A 27,282-nucleotide genomic window follows, 5' to 3' on the forward strand; every position below is an offset into this window, starting at 1 on the left:
TGGCATTTAGTCATCACATTAAATTTAGGGAACTTCACCTTATAAGTCTGTTCATAGTGATAAGACAAATTTTGGCTCAGTGTGTTTAGTTCCTGTTCATTTTCAGAAGAAATTTGGCTATGTTATAAGAATTACTATTTGAGTGGCTACTTCAATAGTCCCATATTCTGAGACAGGACCAGAAAATGTTCTAAGCAGCAGTCCTTTAAACGTGTTGGTGGAGCTGTATGGTGTGGGAAACCAGTGTACAAAGACTGTAACTACCAAGACGAGAGCTGCAGCCACTGCCATGGCAGAGTGCTGAAGAGCCAAGGCAAAGGGCTGGGTCAGTGTCCTTGTGATTACCCGGGGGTGAAAGGTGCTGGTGGTCATCTTGAACGAGCATCCAGCAACTACTCGGAGTGTGAGCTCCCAGTGTGCTGATCTGGCACCCTCGTCGCAACTAAATGGGTCACTTGCCAAGAAACAGCCATGCTTTGGGGTTGTTTGAGCTTTTACCTAAAGAAGCAAGCGAGGTGTGTTGGATAGTGTCTTTTAAAAAGGAGGGCTGGAAGCTGAAACCAGAACATTCCGTGGCAACTGGGGAAAGTTCTGAGGAAAGTGCTATGAGAGAGGCAGGACCCCCCTCCCCCTGCTTAGAGGAGAGACAAAGAACACGCGAGGAGGGAACTGAAATAGCAAGCAGGAACCATGTCAGGAGGCTGGGGGCTAAAAGAAAGCAAATTAACAAACCACTGGGGGAAAGGCACACAACTGTCCACAGCCACTAGGAAAGATAAGCAAATTCCAGATTATGTAACTGCTCCGTGTGTGTGCGTGCTTGCAGCCTGGCTAGTGAGTTAAACATAATCATTTTCCCCACTGTAGCAAGTACAACTCGTGTGTCTGTGGCACACCGACTTAAGAGAATAAGGGCACTGTGTTATCTATATAATAGGGTGTATTTAAGCTGGGTTTGTCAGCATTGCTACCACTCCACCTCGAATTTCTCAAAGTATATGTTCATATCAGGGTGTGTGCACACATAGTGCAGTAATAAAAAGTTACTGGTAATATTCTGACTGCAGTAGAGACAAACAATTCTATCAAAATCAGGAGAAATCTGGTGTACAGGCTGAGGGCACTGTGTGGCCTTAAGTGTTAATGTAATATTTTGGAAGTTGGAAGCTTGGTGCACTCATTTGCACATCAGTACCCAGAATGCTTTTTTCAGTTCCACCACTATTTAATTCAAGTGCTGGGTTTGAGCTTTTGGAAGGCTCTGTAGTTTGCGATGCCCTCACATGTGCCAAGTTCAGTATTTTCCACAGAATAGTTTAAGTGACGATATTAGATCGTGAATAGGTGGTCCAAGCATTCTTAATTAGACTTGATGTTACAAATGCAAAAAAGTGTCTTTGTACACTTTTTTCCAAGTGTTGCTTAACAAAACAAAGAACTCTGTTTGGGGGATGTGTGTGTGAGAGATATTTCTTCAAAAGTAGAGAAAAATTCTTCTCTGAGACAGAAAGCAGATTTCAGCTGCAAATGAGTAATGATGATGATGATGATGATGTTGAAATAGCATAGAGAGACCTCGAGCACACAGAGAAGATTCAGCACTAGAACAGTCCAGGCAGCCCCGTGCAGTGAACTCGGCAATGCATTTTGGAGCGTTTAACCTGGGCCCGGGGAAGGGTAACTTGAAGGAGCGGGAGCCTCGCCGCGCTGGGGCGTGAGGCGCGGCGGGTGCCGTGGGAACCCCGGGTGCGCAGGAGGGGCTCCGCGGGCAGTACTTTCCCCAACATGGACGCACTTGGGGCTGTGAAGTGCCCGTGCCTCCCGCAGCCCCCGGCCCGCGGCTACCGTTCCTCCCAATTGCTCCCGAGGGAAGGGCATTTTCGCACTGGAAGAATTCCCGCTGTACCCCTTCCCTCCCCCACAATGCCGGCGCCTCACTCTTCTAGCGAGGCTGAGAGTTGATCGTGGTACGGGGGATGGGGGTGAGAAATGCAATGAAAGACCGGGGGGAGGCCAGTCAGCTCTGCAGCCCCTGGCCCCTCTGGGATCGGCTCTCCTCAGGCGAGCCGAGGAGGTGGGGGCCGCTCTGCGCCTCTGCAGCTCCGGGAGGGTTTGCATTGGACGATTCGTGCCTGGGGAGGGGGGGAGGTTGCCAGCAGCCCCCCCCCCCGCCGGCCCCTCCTTTTCTCTCCAGCGGGAGGGGGGCCTGGGGGGCGAGCTGCAGCCCGGATATTTGGGGGAGGGGGCAAGCGCAGCCCCACCACCCCCGTGTGCCGCGGGCGGGGGCCTCGCTGCTGGCTCGGCATTGGAGGATCGGTGATGGGGAAGGGGGAGACTGCAGCCCCCAGCCCCCGGGCGGGCGGGGTGGGGGCCGGCCTGCTGGCTCTGGCTGCTCTTGCATTGGCGGATGCGGGGAGGGAGGGGGGCAGGAAGCGGGGGGCAGGGGGGAGCCCGAGTGGCTGGAGGGGGGTCTCTGTGAAATAGGGTGGGGGTCTTCTCGTCCAAAGAAGAGAGGAAAGTTTGCGGCGCCGGTGGTGAGGGTGCGTCGAAGCGGCGGGGCCCGAACCGGGGCCGGCGGCGGCGGCGCTTGGTCGGGGAGCAGCAGCCGGGGGGCCCCGCTGGATTTTTGTAGGGGGGGTGGTATCGCCCCCTCCTTCTCCTCCCCCCAGGGGTGAAAGTGCAAGAGGAAGTGCAGCCGCTGCCATCTTTCCTCCGCTCCAAACACACAGGGACGGACGGAGCCGGCAGCCCGGAGCCGCCGCCGGACCCCCGTCCCTCCCGGCTGCTGCCGCCGCGCCGCGCACGGCCCTTCCCGCGGCGGCCCCGCGGCCGCAGCGCCTCGTGGCGGCCGGGCCCGGGCGGGGCTCGCGCGGCCGCGCGCGCGCCTCGGCCGCCCAAGCCTTTTGTCTCGCCCCCCCGCGCCGCGCGAGCCCTCGCGCCGTGCAGGGAGCGCCGCGCGCGCGCCGCCGCCGGCCCGGGCAGGGGCGGGGAACGAGCAGCAGGAGGCGGCGCGCGCCGCCGGGCGGCCCGAGAGCGCGCGCGCCCCCTGCGGGCGCCGGCGGGGCGGCGCAGCCCCCATGGAGCGGGTGAACGAGGCCGCCGCCTGCGGCCCCTCGTCGGGCTGCTACACGTACCAGGTGAGCCGGCACAGCGCCGACGTGCTGCACAGCCTCAACCAGCAGCGCAAGAACGGCGGCCGCTTCTGCGACGTGCTCCTACGCGTGGGCGACGAGAGCTTCCCGGCGCACCGCGCCGTGCTGGCCGCTTGCAGCGAGTACTTCGAGTCGGTGTTCAGCGCTCAGCTGGGCGACGGGGCAGGTGGCGGCGGCGCGGAAGGGAACGCGGCGGAGGCGGCGGCCGGCGGGGCTGCGGCGGCGGCCGGCGGGGCCCCCGGCGGCGGGCGGGAGCTGGAGATGCACACCATCAGCTCCAAGGTGTTCGGAGACATCCTGGACTTCGCCTACACGTCGCGCATCGTGGTGCGGCTGGAGAGCTTCCCGGAGCTCATGACGGCCGCTAAGTTCCTGCTGATGCGCTCTGTGATTGACATCTGCCAGGAGGTCATCAAGCAGTCCAACGTGCAGCTCCTCGTGCCCCCCGCACGCCCTGACATTATGCTCTTCCGTCCGGGGGCTGCTGACCTCGGCTTCCCTCTTGACATGACCAACGGTGCCACTTTGGCACCCAATGGCAATGGCATTGCTGGCATGCCTGAAGACGAGGCCACACGGGCTGCGCTCACCGCTGCACAGTCCTCCCTACCTGTCCTGCAGGGTGTGGACCGCCTGCCCATGGTGGCAGGACCTCTGTCCCCACCACTGCTGGCCTCACCCTTCCAGAATGTTGCTGCTAGTGCCCCCACTTTAAGCACGAAGAGGGGCAGAGGGCGTCCCCGTAAAGCCAATCTCTTGGACTCCATGATGTTTGGTGCCCCAGGGGGCCTGCGAGAGGCTGGTATCCTGCCTTGTGGTCTCTGTGGGAAAGTATTCACTGATGCTAATCGTCTTCGTCAGCACGAGGCTCAGCATGGGGTGACAAGCTTACAGCTGGGCTACATAGACATCCCACCCCCACGACTGGGTGAAAATGGTGTTCCTGGTCAGGATGACCCTGATGCACCCCGAAAAAGAAGCAGGACGAGGAAACAGGTGGCCTGTGAGATCTGTGGCAAGATTTTTCGGGACGTGTACCACCTGAATCGGCACAAGCTGTCACACTCTGGCGAAAAGCCTTACTCTTGTCCGGTGTGTGGCTTGCGGTTCAAGCGAAAAGACAGGATGTCCTATCATGTTCGATCTCATGATGGCTCTGTGGGAAAGCCCTACATCTGCCAGAGCTGTGGAAAAGGCTTTTCCAGGTAAGAGCGTGCTCGTATGGACCATTGACACAAACAGAGACCTAGGAAGTTGACTTTCCTATGCCTTGGAAATGTACTTAAGGATAGTTTGACTGTTCCACTTTAAATGTTTCAAGGAATGAGACTGCCATCATTTCCTCTGGGATGCTATTCTGCAGGCTCTTGGAAGGGTTTAAAAGTAATTAAGACGTAGAACTGGGAGTCAGCTGGCTTCTGGCTAAGGTTCCTAGCTTTGTCCCAGAGTTGGTGTATACGTGTCCTTGGGCAAATCAGTTAGTCTCTCCCTCAAATGACTCTTCTGTGAAATGGGTACTGAAATAATTACCTGCCTCGCAGAAGTGTCTTTGAGATCACTGATGTGTAGGTAGTTTGAAGGTGCTGTTGAAGTGCAAAATAAAACATCTCAAGATTATTTTTATCGTATCCATTTTAAATTTTCTTTTTCTTAACTTCCCTTCATTTCTCTTAGTTCGTAATGTTTTTTATCACCCAAATGTGAAGGAAGAGGTGAGATTTCAAAGGCTGCAGCATCAAGTATCTTTTAAATACATGATCTTTGTGTCCTTTGGGTTTACATCCTTCTGAAGGGGATCCTGTTTCTGCCCTGCAACATACGTAAGATCTGTGCATTTAATGTTGCTGATTTTTTGTTGTCGCTGTTTGTGGGAGCTAATTTAATAAGTAGTTTGGTACACGTAGTTGTGTTAGTGGTATCTTATAGTCTGAGTTAATGAATTCAAAACTTTTTTGGAAGTTTGCCTCTCGCTTTGAGTGTAGAAGTAGTGGGGGGGAGGGGGATGCATACACTCTGCTATTTCTGTACCAGCAGTCGGTTTTCTACAACAGTTGATTTGCTCTAATGTGAGGGAAGGAATCGAGATCTGAAAACAAATCAAAAGGCCATCAGGCTATGTAAATTGTGGAATTGTGCCCCTGCTCTCTTTTTGATAGAGGGACTTTTTGTTATTGAAACAAATTACGAACACTCCCCCTTTTTTAAAAATCGTCAGTAATTAGGGATGCATCTTCATAAGGGCTGCAGATTCAGTGATGGAAGGTCACAAAATGAAAATTTCATCTGTGGCTAGAAGTGAAAGTACTTTTCTAATTATAGCACTACCTGGGGTCGTGTACCAAGTTTTACGGGTTTTATTGACACTCAGAGATTTCTGCTGTTGCTGTATGAAAGGTTTTGTCATTAAGGGAAAGTGAGAAATACATGTTGAGTTCTCATTTTCCCCAGTAAGTTAACGCGAACAGGTGGGAATGCTGTTACTACAGTAAACAACAAAACCGTTTGCGTATCTGTAAAACCGAAGTATGAATGAAAACAGAGACTCTTAAGTTTCAGTATACAGTCTTAGGAGCAGCCAGAGGAAGTTGGAAGCGTGGTGTCTAATTTTAGTGTCCTTTCCTATATTCAGTAGCGCAGCATGTGAGGTTGCTGGGCTTGAGGTACCCAGAAGGACCCCCAACCAGTCTGTCCGGTTACACCGCTGAAAGAGCATCGGGTTTAAGAGCCTCACTGCAAAGTTCAGCCTATTTTCTGTCTGCAGTGGGTGAATTCCATTCCCGCGCCCTCTCATTGGTGCAGCTGGGAAGTTGGGGGAGGAGAGGGTGGAGAACTTGTTTCCAAGCAGTTTTGGTCTCATACAATGAAAAGCTTTCTTCCCACTAGGAGAAACTCCCACCAGGACAATCTGCAGCTCTACAGCCCTTTCTTCTTCAAAGTAGGCTTTGCCGGTTGTGAAGAATGGTCTAACCTTTTACAGTAACAATTTGCTCTTCCATTGCACCTTCTAGTTGAAATGTTCGGAGCACTTTATTTGTATTAATGCAGTCTCCCCATCAAATTGTAAGTTGGGAGTATTTTTTTTATGTTTCAGGTGGAAAATGTGTCACAGCAACAGAGTTTAGAGAGTTTTTTTGCAGAGGTGCTTTAAGTTTGCTTTTTACATCTGTGTTTGGGACATAAACCAGAAGGGTCTGATTTTCAAATACTCAGCAACTGTAAATCAAAGTGCCCTGATTATTAAGGTCTAAATAGGGTTTTGGATGGGGACATGAAGGCTTGAAAATCGCAACTTGTACTTCCTGTTTCCTCTGATCATTCAGCATGATTTCTTCCTGAGAAAATGCTGCCTTTTTAGCAAGTTGGAGAGGGTACATAACAAGGTAGAGTCCCAGTTGTTGGTGATCTCGTTCTTGGAAAGTTACATGTCACTACATTTGTAATAGATACAGCACTGGGATATTATTTTTCTTTTTTTCTTTTTTTTTGTTGTTGTTTTTTTGGTTTGGTTTTTTGGGGGGGGTTTTGTTAAAATTGTAACTTTATTTTTAGTATTTGTTTTAAGTGTGCTTATGTGTATTTTCCTTTAAGGCCAGACCACTTGAATGGACACATCAAACAGGTGCATACCTCAGAGAGACCTCACAAGTGTCAGGTAGGAGCCAGAGGGGTTTAGACTGATGTTGTGGGTAATCTTTGGCATTGCATTTATGTGTGCAGACAATTTTGAAGTACCAGTAGAAATACCAAGTATATGTGAATTGGGATAAATGTTCGTAAAGAACAGTGCTCCACAGTGACATCTGCTTTAAATCCCTCCCATCCCACCTCGTCTCATCTACAGCTTTGGTCCTCCTGCCTCCCCCCCTTCTACCAGATGTTCTTCCCTACTGTGCTGTCCCAGTCTCACCCTGGATCTCTTACCCAGCCACCTGGGCTTGGAGTCAGTGTTACTGATGATTCCTTCCCTTTTTTTTAATTGCAGTTGTTGCCATCAGGAGGCTCCAATGCTGACGTCATTTTTTTAGAATAATTTCAATAAAAAATTAGTAAATTGTAATTTTCATAACTTGTCAAGATACTATTTTTTAAAATTGCATAGCCTTCAGAACATTGCACTGAGCAAAATTGGAAGCTTTTTTTATCTTAGGGAGAATATAAATAATGACATCACAGTATCTGTTGTTGTACAATGTCATAATGTTGTATATAGTTTTTTACAGTTAATAAGGTTTGAAAGATCAAATGAAGGAATATATTTTGTAATTCATTTATAGAGAGATTTAAAAGGTGCCTGGAAGTATCAATTGAAACCAAAGTTGAGAATCAGCTTCCACCATCACACACTGCCATCAGAGAGATGTTGGGCAAACTTTTAAAACAGTTTTTGGGCTAACAGTCTCCATGCTTGGCTTTAGAAGAAATATTTAATATCTATTTTAAAAAACTGGAGCAATATTCTTCTCTTTTTTTCTCTTTTGAAGACAGTGAAGGTTAGAGAATGTTTTCTTCTAAAATATTTAACCATCTTTTATGAGCCTAGTCAATCCTATGTGACTGCTGCCTCCTGATCTGCATTTTTGCACGTGTTTTGACACACCTATATTATCTTCAAATTGTGAGAGTTTTGAAACATTTTGCAGTTTTAAGAATCCTGAGAACAGTTTTCCAGACAGCTGGAGCCATCTAAAGGTTTCTGTTGACATCCATATGATCTGTGAAAGCCCAGCACATTGGAAAGTCAGGCCATAGAGCTGTCACATTGATTTGACTTTATGTCCTGTATAAAGCCTTAAATTGGCTCAAGCTTCTTAAGACGATTTATGCGTTACAGATTCATACAAATTGGAGAATTCTACTCATAAAAAGAATTCAAAATGTGGGGACAGCAAGAGGCCTGTGGATGAACTGATGGTGAATGTTTGCGTCCCAACATGAACAGACGCTCATCAGTCTTTTGCTAGTTGATACCAAGATTACTGGATGAACACTGTTTACAAATAACACTGATAGCTATGAATTGTCCTTTGCCAGCTGATGACCGATAATTTTTTTCTATAGTTTAACATCGATTTAAGAGTATTAAATATCAACTCTGTGTGAATCAGAGGGTACACTAAGAGCTCAAAAGTAAAGAAACATGGAAGCTAAGATGGCACAGCCAAGCTCAACTCCCGTTTCCTTGCACGCATATATTTTGTGATAGCAGTTTCCAAGAACAGTCTTTCTTATCATGTGTTCTCTAAAGTGCCATAATATTGTATGCACTGTTCATTTCAGTTAAAAGGTACAGGCTATAGGTTACAATCATCAGGACAGAGTTGAGATTGTCCTTCAGGCTTGGTTTGTTCTTGATTTTTGATTGCTTAGCCCTGCAAAGTTAATTTTTCATAAATCCTAAGGCATAGAAAATTTGTTAATGACCTGTTGTATGTCTTTGCAGAAAATGCTTTGTAATATCCTATCAGATTTAGAAAATCTTCTTGAATATGCACAGATCCGCTATACATTGTAGAAATCACAGAAGGGATGCAGTCACTGAAAACTTGTTTCAAATATAAAAGCTGATGTATAAATTGATAAAGTTCTCCTTGTGATTATCTCATAACCTGTTATGTGTCTGTTCCATGATATGTTTCGAACACAAGATCTGGCCGCCAAGAAGGAAAATAGCTTAATATTGGCATGTTTTTTGCCTGTTTTCCATTGATTTTGTTTGGCACATTAGCTCCCCATGAGAGCAGCCTGAACAGCATTGAACGTCCTTTTTGAATCTGCTCAGTTCCTGTTGAAAATTCCTGTTATTGTCATACTTTATGTTTACTGGAAAAGAGAAGTACTCTGTCAGTAAACAGAGGAGCATTCCAGAATCCTCTATTGTGATGGCATTTTTGGAATTTGTGCTCTGTTATGATTTAAACAAACTGACCATTTACCTGAGCTCTTACGTAGCTTTGCAAACTGGTGATATGTAGTGTTTTGTTGGTGTGGCATCCCAGTACACTTTGGAGTACCAAAACAAAAGTGGGAAGGTGTCAACCCAACTTCAGAATAAAGGAAAGTATGAGAAACAGGACAATTTTAAGCTGAACATCCCTGCAACAGCTGTAGTTTTCAGTGCTCAGTTTGTAATACTGCACTTATCCACCTGAAATAATGGCTGTGCTTCACAGATCTTTCAGGAGTATCCTAAGTTCCAGCACTTCTAGCACCTGATGCCTAAGTCTTGACTCCAGCTTTTTCATTACTGTTAAGATAGACTCAGATTAGGGAAGGTCTCCACAGAGTTAAAGCAGCTGAGAAATCAGATCCAAGAAGGTGCTTTGGTGTCCTAGCAAATGGCACTCTGGATCTTTTCCATTGGATTGTTGCACTGGTGAATTGCCTCCCCCCCCCCCCCCCGCGGATACAGGAGTTCTGGATATAGGAGAAGGGGTAAGTCAGTTTTATAGCCAGAGTGGGGTAGCTCAGCTTCTGGCTCCACGGGACTGGGTGAAGCTGTCGTCTTTTGCGTGTCAATGTATGAAGGTCAGGCTGCAGTTTGGGAGCAAACGGTGATCTGAAAATCTGTGGACATGAAAGAACAAGGGGAGAAAAAAGAAGTTTGCTCCTCTACAAGACAAGAGAGGTTGTTCTTCTGGCAAATTAAATAAAAAATAAAAATGCAGGTTAAATTAAAGCACGACTTAACTGGCATCCCAAGTCCAGTGCATATCCCATTGATTTCAATGCAGAATGAGTTTCTTCCTGTCCTAATTTCTCTTACTTCCTGCCTATTAGCAGGAAAATGGCAGCCACCATGGAATAAGCTCAGAGACATCCACATCCATAGAAAAGTTGAAACTTCAAGAGGTATTTCTTAAACAATGTTTTTTAAACTTTATATATTCTTTTTGATCTATTTATATACCTGTGCAATGTTTGATAGGAAAGCACTGGAGAGTTTTCTTCTGTGATTAACAATTAATGATAAATACTTAGCGCTCATTTAGCACTTCACATCTTTCATAAAATAAAACTTTTTTTTCTCTATACCTTTTATAAATATTAACTATTTGAATATTAACTTCAGGGTTTTCTTTAACCCTAGTCCTGTCTCCCATTGTTGTAATTCAGCTAAACTGGTTCTTGCTTTCTCCACTGGACTTAATTATTGTTTTTAAGCTTCATTGCAGATATATTTACTCTATAGCTTATCCAAACGTGAGCTTTACACAACTCAGCAGCAAGAGTGGGAAATGAAATACATAAATTATTATATCACTTTTTCCTAAGCTTTCAACTTGCTGAGTTCACTGTGGGATAGATATAGTTTTACTTCTGGCATCCTGTATTTATGTGATTTGTCTCTGGTCTGCTTCATCAGCTAATTTGTTGGTGTGGCATCCCGGTACACATGGGGAGTACACACTCCCCATGCTCGGGTATGGACCTTCCTGTGGCTCCATAACTTTAGAGTTATTGATGGTGGATCTCTTGGCTGTCATTGTTGATAGTCTAGTTATATATCTTTAGTTGATATCCAACAGATTGATTAGTATCAGTGCTGCAATCCTGCCTTAAGAGAGTGCTTACCTCTAAGAACGTTCTAGTAAGTGAAAGTTGCACCTGTTTTGCTCAGCGCTGTGTACTGAGATTTCAAATGAAGAGAAATTTTTCATGTTCAAGAATTTGCCTCTTAAACTTCAACACTTGTAATTTATAAATCTTTGTCTGGTGGGCCTAGTTAAACTGTGTATATCACAGAAATCCAGATAATTTCACTGTTGCCTTTTTAATTTCATTAAATCCTGATCCTCTGAGGTGTTAAGTCTTGTGCTTGCTGTAGAGCAGCCTCAGCTCCATGGGAGTTTTCCACACTTAAGCATCTCACAGGATCAAATGAGTGTAAAGCCTGTTGAAATGGATAGGTGCTTTTCCAGCTGCCTTTAATGTTTTTTGGATTAAGCTCTCGATTAACTGAATTTTATATACATGTTATCCTCCTCTGTATTGTCAATTTCATTTACTTGATTTATAATTTAGGAATTTTACTAAGATTGTTACATTAACAAGTTTTACCTCTTTTGAAACAGTGGTTTAATTACACACTGATATTTAAAAATACAGACAATATCCAATTCCCAAGACACTGAACAGCCTCATATTGTTTCTTTGGGGGTTCTGTTTATATATCTTAAAACGGTGTTATTTTACATGAAGTTGGTATAAGCAAAATACTACACTCTTGAATGTCACTGCTCCCGCTTGGTCTGGTCATTCTGATGTGTGTTTGCTTTTGTTTCTCCTCTTGCACTTGTGAAATGCTTTAGACTATAACTCTAATAACTTGTGCAGCATATTGCTGGTGATTTATTTCTCTTCACACATTAAGAGACAGAGCAAGCCTTTCAGAACTGGCAGGGCATTGTAACAGGCTGTGGGCACAGCCTGCCTGCCCGCCCATTGCTGGAGTTATAAAAATGGGAGGGAGCCTTCACTCATCATATGGATTTCAGCTGGGAAGTGGGCAAATAGAATCAATATTATCTTATGCCAAATCAAACTTGTTTTGTGGTAGTAAGTTGAATATGATACCTTGACCCAGGGGTAAGTTAAAACAGATTACAATGTCATGCAGTTATTTTGATACCTGCTCAGTTTTGAGGCTTCACTTCTACAGTTTGTCTGCACTGCTGCTGTGGATACCAGGATGACTCTTCTATTGTCTCTCGTCATATTGTCATCCCAGATAATTCTCTGGTCCTTTGTTTGTACATCTTCACACTCCAAAAGAATTCTGTGTGCTGAAATTAGATTTATCTCATCAAAGAGTAGAATTTAGGAAGATGACAGAGAGGACATTTTGAGTGATCTAAAGTGATTATAATGGCTCAGTGAAATGGCAGAACTTACTGTAAATGGAACAAAGTGGTTTGTGCTATTTCTTTTGTTAAATATTACTTAAAATTTTAGTATCTTCATCCTCAGAAAGGAGCTAAAGCCTTATGAGTCTATCTTGATGTAAGTTTTACTGTCTGTAGTGTGTCAGAGCTGTTTTCTTGCTGCCTTAATTCTTCTGAGTAGTAACATTACATCTTGTGCAATGTGTTGATGTTCTGAATTTTTTATTTGGGGGAAAATGGCTTGTGCATCATGTTATTTTTGTGTTTGCACAGGATCTAAGGTATTTACTCTAAAGAATACTAAATATATTCAACAATATCAGTGCTGTTAGCAGAGTTGATGAGTCACATGGTTCTTGTTATACCTGCAGACTTGTAATGCTTCCTTTGCCACTCGTGACCGGCTGCGCTCACACCTGGCATGTCATGAAGACAAAGTTCCATGCCAGGTGTGTGGGAAGTACTTGCGAGCAGCATATATGGCAGATCACTTGAAGAAGCATAGTGAAGGACCAAGCAATTTCTGCACTATCTGTAACCGAGGTAATGAAGAAATTATTTTTTTATTCCAGTGGGATGGGACAGCACTCGAGGGGAGCTGTAAGGCTGCGTGATTCTCTCTGCAACAGGAGGAGGTTATACCCTGTATGTGTACATACTCTGCTTTTCCCACTGAATACTTAACCCTGAAACTGGTGGAGTATAGGTCTGGCCTTTTCACATAGCAGATGGTTCCCAAAGAAACTCAGTTGAAATCTGAAGCAAATTTTATTTGCTAAGTAGCCAGACCCCTATATAATAACCATGATAAGTTGCCTTGCTGCTGTTCAACATACATCTTTTTTTTTCCTATACCTGATTAGACTTGAGCCCTTGCAGTCAGTTTGGAAGAAGAATCTTTGAAATGCACATCAAGCTGAAAATTAGACACTGAACATAAATCTGCATTATATTTCTAAGTCTTACTTAACCTCCTGGTGCAATAGAGTCAAGCTGCTTCTCCCTCTTAACAAAAGAAATTGCTTTGTATTAATGTACATATCTAAAACATATTTTTAAAAGAGCACTAGAAATGTGCTTTATTTGTACATATACAGCTTTTCACAGTTGGAAGGGATCCATAAAGATCACTGAATCCAACTCCCTGCTCCTTGCAGCACTATGTAAAACTAAACCATATGACTAAGAGCTTGTGAAGCTTTTCCATCTGTTTGTGGTACTCTTCAGCTGGAGAGAGTTGGAAATTTAGGCTTTGTGGGATGTAAGCCAAGCTGGAAAAATTATTTTGACTTACTGGTGTCTTTGCTTTTGAGTGATTAATACACAACTTCAAAATGCCTTGTTGGCTCACACAGGTATACATAGCTAGTAGGTGTTAGAAGAGCTTGCTGCTGTGTTTTGGGATCTTGTTTTTTCTGGTGAGTCTTTTTTCCTGACAATGGGTTCTCTTCTAGTTTAAGAGACGTGAAATCTTTTGAGAAAATAAAGCTCTTCTGTGTTCAATGTGGAGACTGTACACGGAGCTTTTGGAGTTGATGAGTAATAAAACATTAAATTGCAAGGGAGGTGTTTCCACTAGTTGAACAGTCTGTAAGGTCCTGAAAGTGCTCTTATCAGTGAGAGTGGAAAAGGCATCAGGGTTGAAAATCTTCAGGTTTTGAAGCTCCAGGTAGATAGCGTGAAATGAAGCTTGCCCTCCTTTTCAGCTGAAGGCCTGGCTTCTGAAGAACTGTTTAAGCTTATCCCGATTATTTTTGTGACAACAACATGGAAGATAACTGTTCGAGATCCAGGTGCTGTCCTGCTCTCCTTCCGTTGAACATGGTGCCAAACAGAAACTCAGATGGGTTGGGAGGAATTGTCTTGTTTCCACAATTGTAAGCTTGAGTTTCAACTTAACTACCACTGGATGTCACTGCAGCTCTTTGGAAATGGAACCAGTGTGACAAAGACAGACTCAGCATTCAAACAATAAAATGACTAAGTTTTACTCACATTTTACAAGTCTAAATGTACAGTGGCAATTTAAATAAAATATACACTTATCTGTAGAAGGACAGGGAACCCGTTGTACAGCAAACTGTAAGCAACTATTTTCTTCTTACAGTTTGTGTATTTCATGGGAGTTGTCAGAATTGTCTGCTGTGAATTTCAGTTTACATCAGGATTTAAAAATTGTAATTATAATAATGAATAATGTTACATTTTATAGGAAGTGTTAAAATTCATAGGAAGGGGAAGCTACAGACTGGATTTGTCAAACGGTTGTGTTGTACACTCATTGTTTTATGGTGTGCATTTTGATTTTAGATTTATGATCAATGACAGTAGAATTTGTAATCCTGGGTGTCCTAGAATCAAAGTATAATGTTCATTGTTTTAAATAGTTATTTTTTAAATTGTAGAGCCTGGCAAGATGAAGTCTAATGGAAAATTTCTGGATTAGAAACATCTATTTGATAGGCATTGGTACAGTCAGAAGCCACACACAGTAACCTGATCACACCTCTGCCATGGCTGCAGTGCTTGTGCAGTGGGATTTTGTTTATTCTTCCCTTGGCTTATGTGCTGATGTATTTTTTTAATTGAAACTTAGCTGGTTCTGGATATAGTAATTGTCAAGCAAGAATGCTCTACAAGCTCAAGCTGCTTGTGGAGCGGATTTTGGATGTTGGCCCACTTAAAAAAAAGTGGATGAAAAGGTGATGCTTTACATAGCTAAACATTCCCAGTGTTAATGACAGAGCTTAGACTCCCTCAGTTTATCCCATTGGACTGAAGGCTTTTCTGTGAAACTTAATCAAGTGTCTCATGTTGTTTTAAAGGTTTAATGGGTTTAGGAGATGGGGATGGAACTCAGTACCTGACAGAAAGCAGTAGCCAATGGTTTGCCATGTCATGTGTGTACCCATTTGTTGATCATACTTATTTCTTTTACAATGTGGCAGTATAATTTTTTTAAACTACCAGCTGTGATTTGATGTTTTTTCCAGGTTATTTTCTTACTTGGGGTCTTTATGCTTAGAATAGTCATGGAAGCAATTAAATCTTGTTAGATCAGGGAAACAGTGAAGTGGTTTTGAGGGGTTTTGTGTTGTTGTTTCTTTTTCTCCTGGGATTTTGGGGGTTGTTTTGGTTGGTTGGTTTGTTTTTCTTTTTTGGTTTGGTATTTTCTTTTTTTTTTTTTAAAGAAATCCTCTAAAATGTGTTTAAAAAAACTAATCCTCAAGCCTCACTTTTTAAGACAAATTCTCTTTAATCCGTATAAATAAAAGAGACATGCTCTCGTTGCACTGTTATACAATCTTCTATCGCTATCCTTAGGAACTTTATTTGCTTCTGTGGGTTTTTTCAAAGAATTCAAGAGATTAATGACTTTGGCAGGTCTAGAGTTGGTACTTAGTAATAACACATGCAACTCAGAAATTCGGGGTTGTGTTTCAAACACATACACATTGTTAGGAAAAGGGTGATTCCAATTACAAATTGACAAATGAGAATTTATTTTTCACACTGAGTTCTTTTATGTTTCATGGTGGACAGAGTCCATTAAAGCAAGACACATTCTCCTCATGTTCCAGCTAAATCCAAATTACAATTTTTGAGCAAGGAGCATCATGCAATTATTTCTATAGTTTATCTCCTTATAGATGTTAGCTGAGATCAAGGGATAGGTCCCATTTATATAAAGCAGATCATTTCCTTTCTATACATGTTTTTATATTGGTTCTTCTGGTATGAAGAAATAATCTGCTCTGCTAAGTGGAGAGATGTGTATGAGTGAAGCAATAAATACATTCCTTCTCTGAAAAATACTGCCACTTTATCCTGTGGATTAGTCGGACTTTGGTCTGAAAGAGACTTCTAAGAGTGAAGGATTATTGTCTATGAACCCCCATGTTCCTAGGACAGGCATTCATAATTAAAGTCTGGTGGAGATAAAAAGGCCAGTGCTAAGTGCTTCAGGAAGAAATTAGGATGAAAACAACCCCAAAAAAGTATCATTTTAAACAATTTCCCATGAAGCAGTTGGCATTCTTACAGTTTCGATGGAAGTTGATGACTCATATGTTCATCTGCCAAGTGCATAAAGGGGAGCTAACACACTTTTCAGCAGTTTTCATTATATAAAACCATGTACTCTATAAATAGAACTGCAGAGTTCAGAAAAGATATTGTGTAGCAGAGATTACAAATTCAGATTTCCCTGTGTCAGTTGTAGTATAGAAAAACACTGAAGACCTGCATGTAGTCCTTTTTTAATGGTTGGCAGTGAGATTTTAATGCATTGCTGCATCAAAGAGGTTGATCTCAGCATGCATGTGGTTATTAGCCACGTGTGAAATAAGGAATGTACCGCATAGGTTGGAGTGTCACCATTATATCTGTACACTGTGCCCTTTTCTCTACAAGTCAAGGACTGGCTCTTTCAGGTCTACAGTGAATTTTTGGTATTTGTAAGAGTATATTCTCTTGTTGCCCAGTGAGATTTTCAATGTGGCATTTCATGTCTGAGGGTAGGTCTTGCATTGTTTCGGAGGATAATATCGTTACATTAATTCCCTGGATGACTTGGCCTTGGTGATTCTGCTCCATTGTATTTTGAGAGTTGTATGTTCTTGGTTTCTTCAGTTGTGATGTATCTACTTTTCTGTACTTTCATCTTCAACTCAGGGGTCCACAGTAACTACCTCTTGTTCATTCTCAGCAACCTGCCTTTTTTCCCTTCAGCAGGTTGCTGTGGAGTTCTGTCTTGCTTTGCAGGTCCTGTATATATAATTCTTAATAACCCCTGGATAAAAGTCTGGGTAGAGGGATATTCTGTGTGCTAGGCACAGGGAAATCTAGTGTAAAGCCACATTCATTATTAAATTCAGCGCCTGAAACTAACAGCTGCAGTCAGAAAATCCACCCCAGAGAGGTGTGCAGTATTTGGTTTGCATCCTTCCTAATATATTATTATACATCATCAAATGTAAATGCAGTTATAGCACTACAAAAATGGCTTTATGGTAGAATATCAATTCATATTTTAAGCAAAGTATTGTTATGGAAGTTCTCTTGCAAGGTCTTGTGCTGTAAATGCTATATTGGTTTAAAAAAATCTAGGGCTTGGGTTTTCTCTCTCCAGAAAGGGAACCTGCAGCTCTGGGTCTGTGATGGTGAACCTTGTGTTGTGTTCTTAGTTGTTAGTGGAAAGTGTTTCTAACATGAAAGTGCCATAATATTCTGTTCAAAATATAACAGAAAATTAAGCTGGTCGTTGGTAGTAGCTTTACCTCTGTAGGAAGTCTTTAAAACTCTGTCCTCCTTGTGCCTCATATATGGTCCAAATGTACTAATAGTAATTGCAAATCTTATTAAGGTTGAATTTAAAAACATTTCAAAGTATATGTGAGATAATTTATTGCATTAAAGAAGAGGGACATATTTGTGAGACTTAAAAAACCATTTTAAAAAGCACATGCACAAATGTAAAAAACTATTTTGTTCAGAAAGCAATTGTTTGATATATATATATATTTATTTTCAGTGTTTGGCGCTTACCAATCAGAGCTATTAAAAATACTGAAATTTATTTTTAATATTTTTTGTTAACTGTAGACAAAATGTGAGTTCTAGTATATTTTTTAAAACTCAGAATGAGCTGACTGCAGGAAATGTTTTTCAAAAATTACTATAGAACAAAACTGTATATCTTAAAACTCAATAGTTTCAGCTTTCTGCCTTCTAGAAGTCACTATAAGTGCTAGAAACCCAAGGGGAAATCACACTAAAAGCCAACAAGGGGTGTTACTAGATAGCATTCTTTCAAATCTTAACAGCATAAAATAAACTAATTGGAACTATCTTCCAAAGTATTATCAGATCACAAAAGCATTTTTAATTAAAACAAATAAAACAGCACAAAAATGATGAAGAGACATGGGTGCCTTTTTGTATGATGTCTCTTCTGCCTTTTTTCCCAGAAAGTTTCATGTCACCTGCTAGGTTTGCTACCACAGAATTTGTTTCTCAAGGAGGCTGTTTTCTTTTTTCTAACAAAAAGCAAACTCAGTCTGATGAAAAGCGTGCATTGCATTACTGCCTGATGATGACAGGAATCTTACCTGAGCATGTCAGAGGGAACTGGTGGAACAGCAGCTTTGCAATAGGGAGCAGGAGCAAGAGAAAGATTAAAGGAACAGGGAAGGCAGATGTGTGTCTTTGCTGGTGGCAGGATCTCATCTCCTTTTATCTTGTTTAGGTTTCTCCTCTGCCTCCTACTTAAAGGTCCATGTTAAAACCCACCACGGTGTTCCCCTTCCCCAGGTCTCCAGGCACCAGGAGTCCATCCCGAATGGGGGAGCAGCGTTCCACTGCGTCAGGACCTATGGCATCAAAGGCAAGAGACTCGCTGCTCTGCACCTTGCTGCTCTGTGCAGAACTTTGTGTTGTGGGGTGTTGGGCTGGGCACAAGAAAGGGGAGGGAGGAAGGACAGGGACAATACTGGAGAGAAGCTTAGGGAGATGCAGAGAAATTCCATAGCATCACACAGGATGTAATACCTGTCATTGGATAGCTGATTTAACAAAGTTTAGGGGAAGGAGATGGACACAGAAGAGTGTGATTTTTTGGCAGCTTCTTTGATTTGGAAGATTGAAAAAGCCAGGTTAGTTATCTTGACCATCTTCCTTGGAGCAGCAGTCAGCATCTGAATTTTGCCTGAGGGCGAGTTCATTAGTCCCACTCCACTTGAATCTCATGTCAGTCAAACCCCATTTCTGGTTTTGGTGAGGAGCCGTACTGTATGTGCAACCAGCTGTCTGTAGCTAAACTTACACTTCTCAATGCATTTGTTGGGGAGGAGAGGTAAAGGGTGGTAATAGTACTGGTGCTTTTTTGTTGTTTTTAACGTTAATTTAACGTGGGGGTGGGGAAGAAAAAGATGTTACTGTAAGCATAGCTAAAGAGTATTTAACTGCTGAATAAGTAAACCAGTGTGTTTACCTGTGTAGCATAGGTTTTTGCTTCTTGGTTTGAGCTGTCACTATTCGCGGTGAAGGTGAAATATCAGAAAATTCTTCAAAGCCACAGTTACTCTGGTTTTTTTCTTGCCCAGGAGAACACAGTGGGCTGGGTTAAACAAAGTCTGTGCCAGCAGAAAGCTAGTGTTGTGTTATTTTTTCTGTTGAAGTCTTGATAGAGTTACTACAGAAGCCCTTTAGTTTTGGGTGGTGTGCTGACTTAACAAGAGATTTATTCCAGCTCAGTGGTGTATTGATTTCATGCATATCCTGTTAGGTTTGTTATGCTGAGTCCAGAGCAAATCTGTCTTTTGGGTTGTGCCAAGTGGTTCTTTGGTCTCTTAGAGTTAATAGTAGGTACAGCCTATTTGTATTCAGAGACTCGTTCAGTGAGCACGTCTGGGTTTCTCACACTCATTCACATGCACTGAGCAAAAAAGTATGGACAAACTTCCTTGGCATGATGCCATAGGAAAATGGGGAAGACTCCAAACGTACCAATGGCTTTGCCAGGGCATATATCCAAATAACTTAAATAACATCCCTAACCTCTCTGCTGTTTCACACTACAGTATTTAAAGATAGAACAATTTTAGGTTGTGAAGTTCGCTTCTACAGTGTTACATTTGTAAAAAAGAGTTCCTTGAGACTAAATGGAATTGCACTTCTTAAATTGCAGTAGCTCACTGCTGTTTTGCTGAGTATTTCCAGGTTTCTTCGCATCTTGCTGCAGCCTGTTGTACTTCATGAAGTTTCTAGGCTCTCCCCCAAAGTATCAACAGTATTTCAGAAGTGTGCAAGTGAATTGCACAGTTAAGAACTCGTCATTAGGTCCATCCTTTTGTAGTGTCTGAGGTGTAAACATTGTGAGACATCCTTGGGATTCAAGAAGTGTTATACAAACCAGAGACCCATTATGGTTGCATTCAGTATCATGACAAATCCCTAATGGAACCCCAGCTGTTGCTCTGATAGCAGCCTGGTGGTTTGGAAAGGGGACCTATGCTTAAGGGCTTTAGAATATGAGGGATTGGCTGTTAAGTGTGTATCATTCTGTTGTGACAGGCATTAATGTGATCAGGTGGTAACCAATCTAATTTATTTTAATGCATGTTAAATATCTTCCTTTGGGAGCTAAGATTCTGAAAACTCCTCTCTTTTCTTTTTCCCATAGAAGGCCAGAAATGTTCGCATTCGGACCCGATTGAGAGTTCTGATTCATATGGAGACCTCTCTGACACCAGTGACCTCAAGACTCCTGAGAAACAGAGCACCAATGGGTCCTTCTCGTGTGACCTGGCAGTCAGCAAAAACAAAATGGAAACGGAAGGAGAGAAGAAGTACCCATGCCCTGAATGTGGCAGCTTTTTCAGATCAAAGTCTTATCTGAACAAACACATACAGAAAGTTCACGTCAGGGCCCTTGGTGGCCCATTGGGGGACCTGGGTCCTGCTCTAGGATCCCCCTTCTCACCTCAACAGAACATGTCTCTTCTGGAGTCGTTTGGGTTTCAGATCGTCCAGTCAGCATTTGCATCCTCCCTAGTGGATCCAGAGGTCGACCAGCAACCAATGGGGCCAGAGGGGAAATGAGATCAGTTGGATCTTGACAAAGCAAAGCAGCAGTCTGGCTATAATGATAAGATGCTGTGAATGAAAGAGGAAATAATGAAATTTGGTTCTATAGCTGAGAATTTTTTATTCATTTTAGCTTCCCTCTTTGACTCATGCCCTACCCCACCTTTAAATCTTCACTGGGGAGAGGGAGAAAAGCTTCTTTAGCTGATAAATTACAGAAGATGGTGGCCTTGAATAGGAGAAATGACCCAAAACAAATGGAGCTTTAGAGGCTGCTGCTGGTGTTTTCTTCATGTTCTTCTAGAATAATCAAAAGTTACCAGCACTGGTCTGAGAATGAGACAAGTCCTAGTGTCAAGGCACCTGGGGGGCTGCAGCTACAGGGAGCTGTGATTTTGTTCTCTCTCTATTCCCCCGCCCTCTGTAAACTCCCCCAGAAAAACAGTAAGTTTTAAAAGCAGACCCATTATTGAATATAATGTTAAGTAAAATGCCCTGTGGTTCCTAGCAGGTTACAATGCAGTTGTCCTTTTAAAAACAGAAAAATTTAAAGAAGGTGAGAAAATTTGAACCCCTTCTGCCTTTGTGAGGCTGTGAGTGCTGCAGCAGGACTGAACTGCTGAGAAAAATCACCTTTCAGAACAGGTTTTTTTATTACTTTTGACCATTAAACTTGCTGTCAGGTTTTTAATTCTTTATTATTATTATTATTATTTTAGGACCTGTTGTAGTGAATTGCTACTGAAAAGCCAGTCTAAGGCGATACACAGAGCACTCGTAAAGCAGCAGTCACATTAGGGTTAGTATTAATTTTTTTTTTTAGATGTACCATAATTAATAACTTGGCTAGTTGGTTGTTTTAAGTCTATGAAAGAAATAGTTTTTATGAAAAAAAAGAAAAAAGAAAAAAAAAAAAGGAAGGAAAAATACCATTACAGTCTGGTTGACTGGTGCTCATTTTACATGTGGGGACCTAGGGGATGAACACGATCAGCTATTGGATTAACACTATGTACCACTGACTTGTTTAGTGTGAATAAACCCAGGGGTTCACAGAGTGATTTTGGTTTAATTGGATTGGACTCTATTAAAGAAGTTAGTATGTTACTTTGCATCCCCTCGTTTTGTCTGGTTTTTGAGCAATTTAGCCACCTGTCCAAAAAGGTGTGCCAAATGAGAGACAGTAAATAATATGTGAATCCCACTCTGCACTGTGCTGTATTCTCAGTGAGCTGGGCTTTCTGGCCACAGTCGTGCTCTCCTGATCTGTCTCTAGTCAGGTTTGCAAAAGCCACTGTTACTCCTTTCTTTTCCAAATGAGAAGGGTTTCTAGTATAAGAGGTGGGAATTGCAAACAGCATATCTTTGAAAAAGCATTGATTACAAAATGCAAAGAAGCTGGACTCTAGGCTGTTGGACATTACATTTAATCTGAAAATACCACTTGTGCAGAAATAATGTCCTTTCTTGGCCCTCCCATTCCTTCCATGTAACTAGTCAAGATTTTATGTACCAAACCCAGGTATAAATGTTGTTTAACACAGGGTTAGGAGTTAGGAATACTCTGAGTTTTAATTATGGTTCTGCTGTTGATGCTTGAGGTCACATAGAACAGTTTCCTGAATTTATTCCTTAATTTCTATCTGTGAAGAATCTTCTTTACATCACAATTGTTGAGAGGGTTATTGAGCAAAGGTTTAAGCAGTGATTTGGTAAACTGCTTTGTGTATTGAATGTTTCTAAAAAAGGCCACTCTCAAGAGCCCATGTCCTGCACCAAACTTGCATCCTATGAAACAATATCTATCTCCATCATTAATACCGTGCTGGAGCAGGACAGAGCCCCTCAGACCAGGTTCTCATTTCCTGCAGGACACCTGCCTGCATAAACATGCACAGACACACAAACCCCTTGTACCACAGCCTGCATTGCCCAGGTGCTCTTAATTCAAACCCTGCAGCTGATGCTTAACTGATATTCCCATTTTGGTTTTATGTTATAATTAGAGAATCCTTTGTAGGTATATGGATTTTGGAATTGCATTCTAAATTCTACAGAGTTAGAAGAGCCAGATTCCCTCTTGTAAGAAGCTACCTTTTGTACTTGCTCTTGACTATTATAAATCAAGGATGAATAATCAATGGCTTTCTCTTTATAGCACCAGCACTTTCTAAATTGAGAGCATGTTGCAGTGGACTTGATGTTTTGCTATTAATCTGTGTTGGGAGACTGAAGGACATGTTCTTCTCCAGTCACCTCCTCCCAGAATCCTGGAATAGGTATGAACCTCATTTAAAAGGAAAAACCAGTGAAACAAACCAACCCCACCACTAAAGCTTCATGGAATTGCTCTTGTACTGGTAAGATTAGTGGACAGGTAGAAACAGAACAGCTTAGAAAAGTGACAAAACATTTTAAAATACCTTACAAATCTAGTGCTGAGACAACCTTGCAAGCAAATCAGGAGAGAGCAGGCTTTCCAGTCAGCCTAACAATTTGTTGGGATTAGCAAATGCAGCTGCAGTCACTGATTTACTAATAGCTCATAATTAATCCACAAGGGTAATTTCTGTTGAACTGAGGCTGTATGCTGAAAGAGAGAAGTTTGTGTCCCCAGTGTTCTGTGCACTCAAAGAAGGTACATTAGCTATAAAATTCAACTCCAAAAGCTAAGTCCAGAGTATAGGATTCTTTCATCCTGCATTTAGCTCCCATGACTTCAGTGTTACAAGTGGGTTGAATTTTGGCTATATCTATTAGAATTTAATTTTGAATGCTACAGAATTTGACTTTGTGAAACAAAAGCCTTGAACTAAAAACGAAGCTTTCTAGAACAGTGTGTTCTGCTTATCAAAGAAAATGCTTACTAAGTTGTCATGAATACACTGAATTAAAACTACTTACTTCTCAGTCTAGTGGACAGGGAAACAATTAGGCAGGAGGTTAACAATCCTGAAATGACAGTTCTAGATCATCCTAGTGTAAATGGGAGAGATTTGTACCAACATAGGAGGCTGGTGCAGGCTAGTGCCAGTAGGAAGTTGGGCAGATCTTTAGCTGTGGTGTGTTTTCAGTGTTTTTTGCTTCTTTGGGGGCATACTGTTCCATTCTGGACAGTAATTTAATCTACATGCAAATTCTTTCTATTCTGTACTTTGGGAAATGCCTGTTTCTCATAGAACATGAGACAGCTCCAAACAAAACTCAGCCTCACAAGCTCAGAGTTCAAAGGGAAGTATATAACATGCCCTGAGCTGCAGCTTGTTGCTATTACACTTTATTTTTAATTGGTGTATAAGTGTATAGATGATAGTTCTGATTTTGGGCCACCCTCCTTTGCTTGCCTTTTCCTTTGGAAAGACTACAAGCCAATGTTTGAGTTGGTGCACATGTCAAGAAGGAAACTTCAGTTCATGCAAATTTATATAATCAGACTTCTAGTATTTGTTTGTATTATAGGAGTCCCATAACCTCTCATCTGAGGCTCAGAGCCTTGTGTATTATGTATGATGAAAACATCTTCAATCATTCATATATTAAAGACAGACAGGAAAGGAATAGATGCTTAAAAGAGAATGAGTGAAAGATAAAGGACTAAAAACCACTTGCATTCATGCTTAAGTGTTGTGTTAAATGTGAAGGCCCAGACTTCTCAGGCTTCTTTTTTTGCCTGAATTAACTTTCATAAATGTTAATCCACAACAAATGCAAGGTAAAGCAATTTAATGTGAATTCATTCCATACTGAGTTAAATTAGGTGATGTGGCCTTGCATTTGTCATGTCTTAAATGTGTGCAAACAGTGTGGCTCACCTGACACATGCCAATGTACATGTGAGCTTTAAATCCTAAGTGGTTTGCCCATGATGATGTGGGAAATTGATAGCAGAACCAGAAATTGAACACAGATTTTTCCTTCTCTCAATCCAGTGCCTTAATTATAGTAGGGCAAAGTATTATATGTTGGGGGGGGGGTGAATTTTTTTGTTTTTAAAGTCTAGAACTATTAAGATGGTGTGGAGTTGGTCTTCCTACCAATCTTTTGAATAATTGTAAATGCCCAGTCACAAATTTAGACCTGTTTGAGTGCCAGTGACTTAGGGAATATTTGTTATTTCCCATGTATTCCCTGAAACTATTGTTCCTCCCTCAACTGCTGTCAGCAGTAAGGAATGACTTGAATAGAAGAGCTGTGTAACTGAATGTCTATCTAACTCAACTAATTGAATTGCTAGTATGAAAGCTAACCTAGATTTTGTAGGCTCTGTTGTAACTTTAGTGTCTTGTTTTTTCACTAAATCCTTGTTCCTAGAATTCAATATCTAAACTTACGTCTTGATTTGGGAGTGGGGTACCACTTTCAGCTTTAATTTTTTTTAAGGTGCTTGCTTGAGGAAGTAGATGCCAAAGTAAACTTCAAAGGAACTCCAGACTTCAGTGTTGGAAGAATGAATGGAGAGCAAGAGCTCTCCTTGGGTTTCATGAGAGATAAATGGACAAAGTAAAAAACAGCCACCAGAATTCTAAGTAATGAAACAGGAAAGGCTTTTCTTTACCACTAGCAAAAATAATAAGATATTTTCAATTGTCACTGTGGCAGAAAGTCTGAGAGCAAGTGCCAAACAACACCATGGAATGTGCTGGCTTTTTCAGCATTATGATTATACATTAACAGCATTATCAATACCCACATGTAAATTAAGCCAGCTTAGTACTGTTCAACTTTTCTTGGGCACAATACCTGAGTTTTATTTGAACAGAACAGAAGCTCACAGTGAATCTCTGAGCTTGGGCTCTCAGTTCTACCCTGAGAGAAAACAAATGAGCAAAGAGAGGGGGGGAAGAAAACCTACTAGGAAAACTTAAAAAGGAAAACAGATTCTGGAAGGCTCCAGTGTCTCCTCAAAGAGCCACGATTTTTTTATCTTGAACATCCTTTTCAAAACAAGATCCTTCAGCTGTTGTGAATGAGCCCTTGGGAACAGATTTGGCTTTCAGCCCAATCTGCTGCAGCTCCCTGGCCCCGTGAGAAGGCAGCATGTTCCAGAGCACTGAGCCTGGGACCCAGAGGGAGGGAGGCAGGCAGTGCTCCTGGGCTGCAGCCACAGGTACTGCTACAGAGTCAGCACCAATACTGGCAAAGTGTCATCTTCCTGCTCCTTTGACCCTCACCCTCCACACATCCCTGTGCCAGTGTGGTGCCTACTCAGATGTGTGCAGCTCTGCAGATAACTCTGTTGGCTATAAAACAAAGCAGGGAGCTATTTGGCTGAAAAGAAAAAAGAGAAAGCACCACTTAAAAATAGTGATACGACATAACTGCAGAGTGATGCAGCCCAGGAGCAGGAGCCCTAGCTGTGAGGGATTGTGGTGATGGTTGGAATGGTTGTGGCACATCAGTGAAAAACCACAGCTGTGCACTCTGTGGTAGCGGGCAATGACAGCCTGTTTGCCAAGAATTAACACCCTGTGTCATCTCTAGCCTCTTCTGTGTTGTGTTCCTGTCTGTAAAATGAGATTATGATAACCCTTGGGTAAGAATGTGCCAATATTTAATTGATATGCCAAATTGTGCTGCACAATTTTGCTGCTGAACTCTGTCACAAATGTTTGGCCTCACTGACTTAAGGTGTAATGCAAAGTTAAACAAACATTTGGCCACATTTTTCCTGGAAGGTGTGATATGTAAATTTATTTAAAGACTGCCTGGCACTATTGATCTGCTCTCAGGGTTTATTTGAATGAAGCTTTTCCTGGGTGGCCTCCATACTTGTACTGCAATTTTGGAGACCTGGCAAGATATGCTGAAGGAAGGAGGTAACTGGAGTCTCACTGATGTTCCAGTGACTCCCTCCCAGCTCCTGTGTTCCATGTGGACCATGGAGTCACTTCATGCAGCCACTGGCAGCCATAAATGCTCTTGAGCATCCTGCAATCACATTGTGACCTTGGGTAAGTGATTTTATAATAAATCAATCTCATGCTTGCTAATACCTTTTTGGCTGCTGTGTCTACAAACTGGTGCCTTCTCCAGGCAAATTTTACATGTCCTCTGCAAAGTGTCAGACTGACTGCTGGCTCTTAAGGAATCAACCAAGCCTTGCTCTTGGGCTCAGAATTTTTCTTTGGTACTGTTGTAATCTGAAAGTTTGCTGCAATTCGTGCAAATACCAGAGTAAGAGAGAAAATAAAAGGCTGTTCTTAGATGTCCTGTAGAGTGAACAACTGAAACATGAGTATGGGATGAGCCAGGAAAACTGGCATTTTTCCCTGGCTGCACGCCATATGGAAGAGACAGTGCCTTGGAAGGGAAGGAGCCATTGGCTCTGATGAATCCCAATCCTGCTTCTACTGAAGTTGTTGGGAATCCTCCCATTGTCTTCAGTGTGAGCAAGAAAGGATCTTAGGTGAGGATGGATGACTCTTTCCCTACTTGAATGAAGTCTCTTGCCTATTTATGGGCCTGCTTCTATTGAAACCGAGCCTGTTTTAGCCTTTTTGGGTTCTTAGGGACCTGTTTGTATAAAGCAACTTACCTACCTATCTTTTTTTTTTTTCTATTGTGTGTATTTTTTGTATGTTTTGTTGGAAGGTGAAGCCTCTGTAGAAGGGGATACAAAACCTGATTTTTAAATAGTAATAAACCAAAAGAGAATTAAACTC

At 42.3% G+C, this 27,282-nt stretch overlaps 1 protein-coding gene across 6 annotated transcripts; it reads left to right on the plus strand.

The window, feature by feature from the left end:
- Nucleotides 1-3,033: 3,033 nt before the first annotated feature.
- Nucleotides 3,034-27,282, plus strand: PATZ1 (POZ/BTB and AT hook containing zinc finger 1). 6 transcript variants are annotated; one of them, XR_005603185.1, is made up of 7 exons: nt 3,037-4,357; nt 6,741-6,804; nt 9,930-10,001; nt 12,406-12,577; nt 18,282-18,419; nt 20,217-21,419; nt 22,779-27,282. XR_005603185.1 is itself a non-coding variant. In XM_019285075.3 (6 exons), the coding sequence occupies exons 1-6, from the start codon at nt 3,078-3,080 to the stop codon at nt 20,633-20,635; spliced, it is 2,145 nt and encodes a 714-aa protein (XP_019140620.3). In that variant the 5' UTR covers nt 3,037-3,077; the 3' UTR covers nt 20,636-27,282. The 6 variants fall into 6 exon arrangements, 5 of the variants coding, with proteins under 5 accessions (XP_039417157.1, XP_039417155.1, XP_019140620.3 ...); XM_019285075.3 differs by having other exon boundaries at nt 20,217-27,282; XM_039561223.1 differs by lacking the exons at nt 9,930-10,001; nt 22,779-27,282 and having other exon boundaries at nt 3,034-4,357; nt 18,347-18,419; nt 20,217-20,827.

Source organism: Corvus cornix, chromosome 15, assembly GCF_000738735.6.
Source record: "Corvus cornix cornix isolate S_Up_H32 chromosome 15, ASM73873v5, whole genome shotgun sequence".
Lineage (NCBI taxonomy): Eukaryota > Metazoa > Chordata > Aves > Passeriformes > Corvidae > Corvus > Corvus cornix.

Bases quoted from the DNA above. Each gene is read 5' to 3' on its own strand.
- PATZ1 (XM_019285075.3), top strand. From the start codon at position 3,078: ATGGAGCGGGTGAACGAGGCCGCCGCCTGCGGCCCCTCGTCGGGCTGC. The intron at 4,358-6,740 runs GTAAGAGCGTGC...TTTTCCTTTAAG, and splicing joins TGTGGAAAAGGCTTTTCCAG to GCCAGACCACTTGAATGGAC. The intron at 6,805-9,929 runs GTAGGAGCCAGA...CCTGCCTATTAG, and splicing joins AGAGACCTCACAAGTGTCAG to CAGGAAAATGGCAGCCACCA.